Below are 12,733 nucleotides of genomic sequence, written 5' to 3' on the forward strand. Positions count from 1 at the left end.
CTGTATGTGATTCTCTGTATTTGTTTTGTTTGAAAAACTGTGATTAAATGAGACCAAAACAGGGGAGTGAGGAAAAGAGTTGGTCCACCAAAGGTCCCAGTGTCTCTAATCTTCTAATTCTGTAAATGAGCAGAGGAAATAAGAGTGCAGCAAAGATACAAAGAGAAAAAGACTGTTGGAGTTTCCTAGTCAGCAAAACACAAAGTTCATGCATGTATTCTGTTCACCGGATGGGTTCTGACAGTAGCGCCTGAATAAACAGAGCTGCAATTGTTTTTTTTAACCCCAGAATGGCCTATTGCTCTCTATTTCTAGTTATTGGGTAATCAGGCATCAGTGGGAGGAAACCTGACTATTGAATATAATCATCACAATTGTACCTATATTTATTTTCTATTTTTATTGTTAAATTTCAACAGATGTCCCTGTCACTAGTAACTACTTCAAGTGCTCCTAGAGGGTGCAGAGCTTTGGAAATCCAGCCAAAAAGCCACGGTGGTTCCCAGACATGACTTTTTTTTTTTTTTTTTTAAAAGACCTTGGTCTGGGGAGCCAGTAGAGTTGATGTAACAGTTTAGTAGGTACAGAGGAGGCTAGATAGTTTAGCAAGAGGAGGTGAAGAGCAGATAGTGTATTTGGCAGTGAGGGCCCTGCATCCATCCTACTCCTCTGGCTGTACAGAGTGGAGTTCCTGGCAGGCTCAACGGCCCTGCACCCTTCTGATAACTCACCCGCTTGGCTTTCCATTGTCTCTACATTCCAGTGGCTTAAAATGGAGGTCACCTTTTCTAAAAGCATAACCGTGCAGAGTAGGAAGCCAGGGAGCAGAGAGAGACATCCACTACAGTTAAAACATTAAGCTTTATTCAATCACTAAGATGATTTTGGCATAATTAATTTTTATTTACAGTTACACTTTGAGTTGTGAGGTTTAATTAAAATGAATATGAATATTTCTTGTTACATTGCCAGATTGTGGTGAGATGCTTGAAGCAAAAAGTCATTTGATGTGTGTTTGTGTTTAAAATTTTCCTTGAGTGATGTTTGTGAATCAAACTTGTGGTAGCTGCTTGGCTAGACATGATGCATGTGCTGTGCCCCCACCCACATTCACATGTGAGTTTGTATACCTGCCTCTGTCATCATTAAACACATCTGACTCTGGTACACCAGCCTATACTAGGGGTGCACAATATATCGACTCAATATCGTTATCGCGATATCACGTTGCGCGATATTATACCGAAAGTCTCGTGGTAATTACGCGATATTTTGTTTGCGTTGCATCCTACCCGACATGTACCCAAAGAGTATAGAAGCAACAAGAGGCGAAACTCAATAGAACGTTGTTACATTCAGTCGGCGGAGCTGCAGTTCCATTGAGTTTCCCCTCTTGTTACGTCTATACTCTTTGATGCACCTCTCGAAAAATACACATCACTTGGTTCTCCTTCTCCATAAACAACATGAACTCAAGGAGAGGGTTAACTTTTCCTGCTCCAGATTTCCCACCGTTGTCAGAAAGAACAGGGGAGAAACTTTGTTTCTCTCACTAAGACTCTAGAGTCGCTACTCACTCCGAAGAAAATCGCCGTCACTCTCTCACTTCTTCCTCGCTCTACCACACACACACACATGCCGGCTCGACGCACACACCAGAGCACGCATAAACATCAGCTGTGTGGAGCCTCCGCAGAACCATAAAACGAAGCGAAAGAAAAGAAAGGACCTAAAGAGAGAGCGAAGAGTGGCGCAAAAAGAACACAAAAGTAAGAAAATTAGTGTTGCTCTGGGAGACGACGAAATAACAGAGATTGAAAGGAAACTTTAGAGGCCAAAGGTAACCTACAGTCACATTAGCTACAAAAGAGAGCGACATGCACTCGCTTGTGGGCGTTCCTGGGCGTGCCTAGCCTACCCCTGGTTGCTTGGCAACAGTAAACAGAAATTCTCCGGTGCTACCTTAAACCACGTCTTAAAAGTTGCTTCAGAGGTATTGTTAAGTCACAAGAACGATGTTTTTGGATTTAAAAGTATTTATTTCTCGATAAAAGTAACACAATATATGAGATTAAATGCCAAACATATCAGATATATACATAAATACGATGTCCTAGAGCGTTTTCCGCCATCTTGAATTATTTTCTTTGACTTGCTCGAGCCACTGACATACGTCACGCTGCCTTCACTCTGATTGGCAGTCGCTCGTGGCCAAATGGCCACTCCCAGAGTGATAGAGAAAGACATTATATATTTATAATCTCTATGACATTTATATCTCTATGGCTCTGGCCACTCCCATTGAAAATTAATGGTAGCCTGTCGCTTTGTGTCTGTCTCTTGTAGCTAATGTGACTGTAGGGTAATGCCTCCTCCTCGGTAGCTTGGAAATACTTTGGCTTTAAGCCAACAGATGTGCATTGCATTGTTTTTTATACTGTAGTGTATATACAACCAGTACAACATGTCCTGTTCTATAGACATGCTCTTTATTTATTTATTTATTTTATACTGTCTGTATAGACACGTTGTACCAGTCCAATATGACCGTCAGTTGAAATAAACCTTGTGTTGTAAGAAACTTTTTCCCATGCGTTTTCCCATAACTTTGGTAATTTTACATATGTTTAAAAATATCTAAATTAATATAGATATCGCAATATTCATTATCAATATCGCAATATCACATTTTTTCAATATCGTGCACCCCTAGCCTACACCCACGAGCTTACTCCATGGCCATAAAACCTGAGCCACACGCATGTAACCGCCTGCCCTAATGCTTTATCCCTGAGCAACCTCTCGGAGGAGGTTCCACATCTAGAGTGGGAAAACTATGAGCATGTAGCACCACATCACCGCCATAATGCCCACAGCCTTGTGTGTGTGTCCCACAATCCATTGTTGGTCTCTGAGGACAGGTGCCCCTAGATCCCTCAGTAGGCGTACACACAAAAAATAGCCCCTGCACCAGTTTCGTTGATTTGAGTTAACCACACAGTTGCCTTGTGACGGAGACACACACGCAATAACCCTGTGTAGCTGCATGCTATGATCATCTGCAGGGACTCCAGCATCTCCTGAGACAGGCTACGGTTGCAGGCAAGCCCAGTGAAGGGGACCAGGAAAACGGCCTGGAGTTTGACTGTCCTCACAAGTGTTTGTTTACATTGTTTAGGGGAAATACACCAACATTGTGTTACATTTGTAACCACTCTGTAATTAAATGTGACTTCTCTGATGGCCTTTTGGATTTTTGCAGAGGCATTCGTGCGCTGCAGTACGTAAGCAGATGTGACTGCGTTTAAGAATTTAATACAGCGGTGTCACGGCTCATTGTAACACTTCAAGAGACGAACAGTTGTGCTTCTCCTTCTCAAGGGAAGCCTTCCACTATGCCAGTGAGCATTTGAATATTTCAGCTTTGGGACTTTTGTAAAAATATACCATTTTAATAGTATCAGTGACTCTTACCTAAGTAAGTGTGTGTGTGTTACATGTTTGCGCTCCTTTCCCCAGTTCTCCTCCTTTCCTTCTGTTTTTATTTTGGCTGAAAATTGTGTTGGATTATTTCAACACATTTTCCCTTTATCCCGTTGGAAGCCAGTTTTGAAGTAGAGAGGATTACGTTGGTAAATACATTTCCTTTTGGTACAAAGCTCCAAAGCCACTCACCAGTGAAAGGGGGCCTTGATAAGAAAATTGTGTCAAGCACACTACCTCACCTCAGAACTTACCTCCCCCTCATCACCCTTCCTACTCCGTTTTCCCTTTGTTTTCTCCCTACCCTTACCACCTAGACTAATTCCCTGTGGTTCATTTTCTATTTTCTGTTCAGCACTATTTTGACATCTAGTGGGGATGATAAAGTAAAGCTCATGGAAAGTGCAATCTTTCTTGTATGTATGTATTTATGTATGTGTACGTTAGAGCTGTCAATATTCCTCTATGATACCATTCAAATTAAATTTATTTTTTAATGCTCAAATGCAGCCAGTTATTAATATGTACTACACTGCATTGCCAATGCCACTATAAGGGTTAGGTTAGTGCTAGAAAGCACAGCTGAAACGATTTGTCATAAACTAAGTAACAATAGTGTTAGCCACGATGCTAACAGCATTGATAACTAAGCCAAACGGTGCTGTCACTACTATTTAAGTGATTTAAAAGCAACCTGTTTCTTGCAGATTGTCAAGCTACTGAGAATACAGCTGTTAGAAGGTAATATATGAAGTCAAGACTACTCTCACAGCTGTAGGGCAGCTAACATAAACTTTAGCTGTCTCCATGAAGCTGCCAGCTAAGCTAATGTTACTATAACTCATGACGCAGTTAGGAAACAAGAACGATCTAACTATTGATAACATAAGCACTTTGACACGGTGGATGTTTATTTTAAAGTCATGTTAAAACTATTTCCCATCCTTTTTCCGATTTCCAGCCGCAGCCTGTCACTGCCCCCTGTACTAACTTTACTCGTTACATAACGTTAGCTCCATGATGTTGTACTAACGTTACTCGGTATGTAACATTAGCTTAGACCTCACAGTTTCTCACTCCTGCTAACTTATTGTTTAGAAGATGTGACATGAGTGACACATGCGGGTAGGCCAAGGCGAGAAGAGTGAGATTAGCTACCGTAAGCCAACATATTTATAAAAAAGTCACATTTGAATAGTATTGATTTTTTTTACTAATCAAATTATATTCGGCTTTCAGTATTCGTTCCAACAGCCCTAGTGTACATATACGTATGTCTTTCTCCATTGTTATCTGATTTTATATACTGATGCCCTGATGCAAAGTACTATCTGCCGTTATATTCACCCATAGACTCATTGGTTTATTTCTCTTTCTGTATCTGCAGTATAACTTTGTGGGGAGAATCCTTGGCCCTCGGGGACTCACAGCCAAACAGTTGGAAGCAGAGACGGGATGCAAAATCATGGTGCGAGGCAAGAGCTCCATGAGAGACAAGAAGAAGGTAAGCTCATCGGTATGGCAGAGTGCCCAGTGTGTTTAATGTGTTTTATTTCTAGATAACAATGTTACTCAGTAATACAAGTTTAAAAAAAAAAAAAAAAAAAAAAGTCATACATTTCATTTACCACAGCAGAGCACACTAAAGCTTGGCTCTTACCTTCTCAACAAGGATTCATCATCTGTCTTGAGATGGTACACAATAATGTGAAATTTGCTGGGACTGCTGTCACACAAAAATATCCCACTAGCCCTGTAGAGACATGAAGCAGACACACACTCAGTTAATGCCTGGTGGTTGCATTCTGATTCTGACATCTGATAGGGCTGTTTGCAAAACGCTGTGCAGTGGAAAATACAGATGGCAGTAGTAAGGCAGATGGCTAAGGCCAGAGACGGCCTCTATTTCTGGACCTAATGAGCGGAGGTTGGAGACTTAAAAGGTTAATGTTGTGTGGCTACATATCCCAAGACCCAAGGTGTGAACTTAGGCAAAACCCTTTTTGCGTTAAACTGCCACAGCATTTGAAAACCAAGACTGACTGACTATGTTGTATAACAATGCTGATGAAAGTCTGTCAGGACATGTTGGGCTGCCCTACCTAAGGTCAACCTTGCAGAAGTATGTCTTTTAACCCTACAAAGTGCACTCATGGCATATTTCAGATGCCTACATATTTAATTTTGTTGCACCATACCATGCATGCTCCAGCAACAACAACTTACATGCATCCTTAAGGGATTCCAAAGTGTGTCAGATCAGATTTGATGATGTACTTTGAAGTTACTGCGAGGACAAATTGACAGTTTTGAAAATTGTGGTATTTCAAGCATCTGTGCATGTATTGCCCATGGCCTTCAGCCGTGTTATACTGGCTGCTTTTGGCCGTTTTTCTGTTTTGTTTTTCTTCATTGAGTGACACCTTTTATAAAGATGCATCTTTGTTTTTAAATATCTTTCTTTTTTCTGTACCTCCCAATTGCTCTGATTTTCCAGGTAGTGGTGCTATATTACAAGGCATTTACAAGTCAGAAGAAGTGTATTTCATCCCTCTTGGTATGGGAATAACCTTCTCTACACACACTCCCATACAGCCCACAGAGCATAATAACAGAAACAGGATTCATACACACAGATGTACACAGATTTTCAGCTGAGTCATAATCTTAGAAGCTCCAGTTTGCTGCAGGGCCAACATTTTCTTCCCTTTTTCTTTTTTTTTCTTTTTTTTTTTAATGGCTCCTCCATTCGTATTTTAATTTCTATCTCCTCCCTCGGAGTGTGTTTATTATAACCGAACAAGATAAAGACGCTCTGCTATGGTTCTTTCTTTGGAATTAGATCTCAAAGTAGTTAAATGGGAGAGATCGCGCTCAAGCATGTACACTCAGTCACACACATTTTAGAACTTTGTCTTAGCTCATTACATGAATCTATGATTACCTTATTAATCTCTTACCATCTTAAAACTTATATTTGGACAGGACATGTCAAAGGTCCTGTGCAATTACAACGCTAAAAAAGATAAAAAGATACAGTTAAACATTTATACACAAATAAAGCTGAGCAGGATCACTTCCATATCACAACACTTAACCGATATTGGAAATGTCTCATAGATAGTCCTGACTGGTTGTTTAGAGAAGGTATGAACTAAATGGGAAACATTTGAGGCGGCAGACTGGGATTTTAGCACATCTATATAATTAAATGATTGTGTCAGCTTTCTATGCAAGGCTTTCTATTTTTAATTGCCCTCCATTAAAATGACTTTTCCCATCGTCACTACCTTTCTGTCCCTTACTTTAGACTACACTGGTGTATGGTTTAGATATTTACATTAACGTTGGGTTAAGCTGGGGAAAAGATAATGAAAAAAACATCAAATGGTCTGCCAGTTTTTACATCCTTCGCTGTCTCCACTGTCAATAATCATCACTATCAGGTTGGCTTCCTGTACCCCAAATGCTTTTGGATGGCCATGGTGTCATAACTGTAGCTCAGCCCCAGACAAAGCCTCAGCTGTAGCCTCCAGTCTCTGCATCCTCAAAGTATTTCCAGCTTGATGCCCTGTGGCAGCAGAGGAAGCTGTAGGAGCAGCTTAGCCAGTGTGTTTATTCAGGATCCATTAGCGGCAGCATTTTTATGCTCTCAATAATTCAGCTGGTTGCTCCCTTCTGGGCTGCACTGCCTGGCGGGGAGTCGGCTCACTGGAGCTATGCAGTGGGAGAGAGTCGAGCAGAGACTGAGGGACAGGGAGGGAAGCAGAGTAAAATAAAGACTAATGGCGAGCGAAGAAAAGCAAATCAAGTAGACGATAAGCAGGAAAGAAGCAAGTGAAAAGAAAATGTGGCACTTAACAAATATATAATGCTTATAATTATGGGTGTCCGTATCACGTTTTTTTTCACTCCCAAACTGATCATTGAATCATTTTTGTTATATTTTATTTGTGGATTTCCTGTAATAATTTATGTGCAAATTATTTTGATTGCTGTCATTTAATTCTCCCCACAAGTATTGTTCAAGCTTGCTGTCACTGATTACTGTCCTGATATTCAGATCCTTTAAGCAAGACTTTTCCTTTTGTTAGCTGTGGCCAGGCAATGTATTTTCTCATAGAGGGTTTCTTTTCTCCTAGGTTTTCCGTTTATAATAAAAGACAAATAGTATTTCTACTACTACTGTAGTTCCTTGTGTAATTTGAGCAGGTTACAGTTTTAAAAAGGATAAACAACACTTACTATGTCACCATTTTTGTCAGAAGCCTAAGTCACGTCTTCAGTGACTAAGACTTCTTTTCAAATGTCTTTAGTCTGTAATCAAATGACGAAGTATTCCAATTCAGTTTGTCTAAATTTGGCTTATAGTACATGCATATTTAGCTAAGAATATTGAGAGAGAACTCAGCAGAAATATATAGTTTTTAATAATTTATGTATTGATATGGAGTCATAATCACAGTATGAAAATGGTGAAATCACTAAACCCACTTGTGTTGTTCAGCTCAAATAATGGGAGACAGGAGAGACGAACGCAGGATAATAACCTGTTCCAAGACTGCACTTCACACTCTGATTAAGCTAGACCAAATACAAAGTGTCTAAGAGTAACTGAGTAAGTGCAGGTACATTCCTGTAACTTCTCTGGATTGAGACTTTTAGACACATTTTTAAGACGGGATGGATCACACACTATTTCCATTGAGAGTACTTCTTTTAAGGTGTTTATGACACCACTACACTCAACCCTCCTCCAGTCTCTTGTATTTGGGGGCCTTTTCTGAGTTTGTTGTTAAATCGTGTAAATTCTTTAGTTACTGCCCAAAGGGGAAGAAGCACGTAGGCTATGTCCTTTTGACAATAATTAACAGTTAGAAGGAAAAATGACTCGTCCTGGAGCCTTATTCCAATCAAACTTTCATCTAATGTGGCAGTTTGAGTCCCCCTGGTTTTCACTCTTACAGACATGTTTAATGCAAAACAGCAGGAACAACAGCAATTAAATTACAGGTACATTATATCGACCATTACACATGGATTTCCCTCCCTTTTAGAGAGACAATTCCCTAATTCTATTATGGCTACCACACAGTGTGAGATAACAGTTGGCACCATAGACAGGTATTTTACTTTGAGCCAAACTAAGTGTCCTTTCAGACTTGCCCTTTGAGAAATACTCTATATCAAAACATTTCCTAAGCTTTGTTTTTTTTTCCTGATTGTCCCGAACACATAATAGCTAAAAATGTGGTATCAGCACGGCCATTGGCAGAACAGAATAGGACCCTTGACCCAAAGCAACTGAACGAGTTTATAGGGAGCTATTATGTTGATGAGAAAAGCAGAGCAATGTCCAGGTGTTACTTTTGATGATTAGTGGCTGGAATTGGCTTTGAGAGAAGGCACGCAGATAGCAAATAGCACATGTGTAGTGGTCCCTGCAACATAGTTTTTAAGGCTGTAATTTATATAATTTCCTCTTTTGAAGTTAGTGTGGATCGTTTTCTTTCACACTGAGCTAGAAATCCTGACATTTAGGTGACCAGTTCCAGATTTCCCTCTGTAGTACTCAATCCGTCTTTTTAGATTTAGACATTTTATGTAGTTATATTTTATAAAAACTAAGAAATCATTGTAGACTAAAATCGTTTAGTATTAAGTTTTTTTTTTTTTTTTTAAGAAAGTTGTGAGTTGTTTGTAGTTTGTTTAATATTAGTTTCATATTTCTCTATCATTATAATTCCTCTATAGCCCTGCCTGCCTGTCTTCTCCTTCCATGCCTCTGCAGCTCCCTACTGCACCTGTTTGGTGTGCTGGCATTTAGCCTCTGTTGCATTGGGAATGTCCTTTAGGATCAAAGAAGAAGGGACTGTTTTGAGTGGGAGAGTGTAAACAGTTTCATTTATGAGCGTTAAAGTGCAACATTTGTATGTGGTTGGCTCAAGCTAAAGGGTATGAAAGCCAGCAGCCAAATGGGTGCTGTACAGACGATTGAAGTCAGGCAACATAACGGACTAGCAGTTGTTCCATCTGATCCTATTCTTAGATGTTGAGTCTAGATGCAGTTTCCATGCTATTTATTCATGCTACATATTTTGACAAAACCGATTATCTTCTGGTATGTGGTTATTGCCATGGCATATGATGTGTGCCCTCTCTTTTCTCACCCTTCCTCCTGTTTGTCATGCCATCGCATACTCTCAGAGGGCACACAGTGACCTTGGTGTGTGTGTGTGTGTGTGTTCCCAGCTGTATTTGCCCACAATCCTAACTTCATTAGAATCTGCCAGAGCGCACACACAGACACATGATTGACTAATCTTGTTGGATCCAACTTTGGCAACACTATGTCAATATAGGGCATTTATGTATCTACCATGTGCTTTGATACAGTGCCCTGCATTCAGAGGCAGCCCTTGTGGCCTGTCTGTCTGTGTCCCTTCTAGAAAATGCTGAGTCACCTTCTAGTCCCCATGTCCCCTAATAGGCCGTAGGCAAACAGCCATGGTGAAATAATGGCCTTAGTGCTGAAACTAGGCCCTCCCCCCTCTGTGGAAAAGGGGAAAACGAGCGTGGAATATTGAACTTGTGTATGTGTGTGTGTATAAAGAGCAGTGCCATGGCAACAGGTCTCTGTGGAGTAGAAAGCAGGTCGGTGGCACTCGAAGCTATATATACGTGTGTGCGTGCTCGTTGAGTGTATTGAAATCCTGTCGGGTGGACCCCCTGCAGAGCACTGCAATGCATTGTTTGTAATTAGACACCCTCACAAATGAGCAGTGATCTGAAGTTGGGGTGGTTTGTATGTGTGGGGGTAAACAACAGTGTTCATCAACCGTTTGTACAAACTTGCACCAACAACAGGAGGGGAGAAAGCTGGGTTGCAGTTGACCGCCTGGGAGGAAATCACAATTCAGATTTTTAAATAATTATTAGTTACATTCATTTTGACATTTTTTTTTGTCTTCATAAAATCAGTCAAATATTAACATTGTAACATTATAATCCTGTTTCGATGTTTTAATGGAGTGTCACACATAAAAAAATTTGAGATTGTCTGTTTCAGACGATCTAGACCTCAACTCCTCACCTAAGGGGGAAGTAGTCAGCTTTCAAACCGCTGACTTACATGGTTGTACAGTGACATGCGATACAACCTCAAAAGCTTTTTAAAGCGCTCTTAGTGTCTGCTCACTGCATTTACTGTCAGTGGGGCAACCAGAAGAGGGAGGAAAGTAGATGGAGAAGCGTGTTTTTAAAAAGAAAATGCAAATGTGAAGCTACTCCACATTTGTCTCTACATAGCACATTTACCTTTTCACAAAAAAAAAATCTAGTTTGACTGGGCTTTTCATGGAGGCACCTAAAAACTTAAAATGTGCACTATTTCCCAACCTCAGCCTTCCCAATTCAAATCTTGAAACGGCTTCCTGTTTAACTGCGTTGAAGGGGCTATTGGGCTATGATGTCGGCCTTGAATACAGTCTATTTTGCCTTTCAGGTACTGCTAGCGCTACAATTTGGCACCCTCTGAGTGCTTTGCTGCAGCCTTTTCATGGGGGAAAACGACTCCCTTAGAGAGCTATTGTTACCCGGACAGTATTGTCCATGCAAACACAAGTCAGAGACAGAGGCACACACTTCTGCACATTTACACACAATCCTGCTGCACTTTTGAACTATATTTGAATTCCTACTAGTTAAGTTGGTGTGGCTAAAAAAATCCCCAATCCATCGCTCTCTGATCACCTTTCCATCTTTCACTGATATTAATTGCTGGAGGGCTAGCTGTCGTCTTTGTCTCTGTGAAACGAGGGATCTATTAAAGAAGGGTGTCCTTTCAAAGTTAAAGCTAAATAGCTGACTAAAGGACTGCTCCTGTCATCCTGCTTCTCTTCACAGGGCCCTGTCGTCCACTGTGTATGCCTGTCTCTTGCCTCCACTTCCTCTGATATGCTGTGTTACTGCACTGGTGCTCCAACACACCCACACTGTCACATTTACTCACCATCTTTTTCTTGCTCTCTCTCTATCTCTATCCAGGAGGAGCAGAACAGAGGGAAGCCAAACTGGGAACACTTAAACGAAGACCTTCATGTCCTGATCACAGTGGAAGACACACAGGGCAGAGCTGAGATCAAGATGAGGAGAGCGGTGGAGGAGGTCAAGAAGCTCCTCGTACCTGCTGTGAGTACATACCACACACAATCTTATATACACGCATCAAGCACAATGGTAGCTGCCTTTGGCCTAATCATTTATGTAGTGCTCTCCATAAGTAACGCCATTTGAGTTTCCAAGGAAGTTGACACAAAGGATGTGGTTTAGCTCTAGGGTTGGGTATCGTTTGATTTTTTTTTCCCGATTCCGGTGCTAAAACGGTGCCGGTGCCTTAACCGAAATATATCTAATATATTTATAATGTATATAATATAAAATATTAAAAAAGGAGCACAAAACAACAGTTGGCAACATTAAAGAACGGCTTGTTTATTTTCATTCTTATTCGGTCTTGTTACTACCGTTTACGTCGGAACCGGTGCCCTATTGGCACCACATTTCGGTACCCAACCCTATTTAGCTCTGATTTAGAAGTGCTGAGAGAGACCTTTCCATGCTTCACTATCTTAGTCCAAACAACAAAATAATGGAGCTACGCATGGAAAACCACAGCTATCCCACTGTTAGCATCCTGTTTACTTCCTTATATAGACCAGGGGAACAGGTTGGCTACCCCAAGAGGAGTGGAAAAACATAGCTAGCTGCACACACCTCCTGTGACTGCCACATTTCATCCCCGCTTCCCCTCTGCCTCAACTTCCTAATACACTGTGCCACTGGTAATGGCTGCTGATAGTTTTTTGGCGTGTAATGTGTATTTTTCCTGTTAACTGTGGTGACCAGGTGGACAGGGTAGCTGAAGGCCCAGATTTCCCATCAGGTGGCAATGCACAGGGGTTGGTGGTCTGCGGAAATGCCAGCCAATGCTAGGCATGCAAGGTTAAAAAGAGATGCAGTGTCCCTTAAAACCTAATGTTGTTTAGCTGCTTCCCTTGATGCCCTTTGTCCCGTAAATACAGAATTATGTTTACTGTGTACTTCATTTACATTCTTTCACTTTGGGAGAAACAAATGCAGCAAGGACACGGTTTACCCTAGATATAGCTGCATTACAATTTATCAGCTTATAATTTTTCACTAGCATTTTGATGCTTTCTGCAGACACTGGGCAAGTGACACCTCAAGG

At 40.9% G+C, this 12,733-nt stretch overlaps 1 protein-coding gene across 4 annotated transcripts in view; it reads left to right on the top strand.

Annotated features, from left to right (window-relative positions):
• The window catches only part of qkia (QKI, KH domain containing, RNA binding a), a 76,600-nt gene that overhangs the window by 34,763 nt on the left and 29,104 nt on the right, over positions 1–12,733 (top strand). For all 4 annotated transcript variants that reach the window (XM_078278121.1, XM_078278124.1, XM_078278123.1 and 1 more), the window contains exons 3-4: positions 4,871–4,987; positions 11,530–11,673. In XM_078278121.1, the coding sequence (XP_078134247.1) occupies positions 4,871–4,987; positions 11,530–11,673 (261 nt within the window). The remainder of the gene's footprint in view (positions 1–4,870; positions 4,988–11,529; positions 11,674–12,733) is intronic.

This window comes from Sander vitreus, chromosome 20 (assembly GCF_031162955.1).
Source record: "Sander vitreus isolate 19-12246 chromosome 20, sanVit1, whole genome shotgun sequence".
NCBI lineage: Eukaryota > Metazoa > Chordata > Actinopteri > Perciformes > Percidae > Sander > Sander vitreus.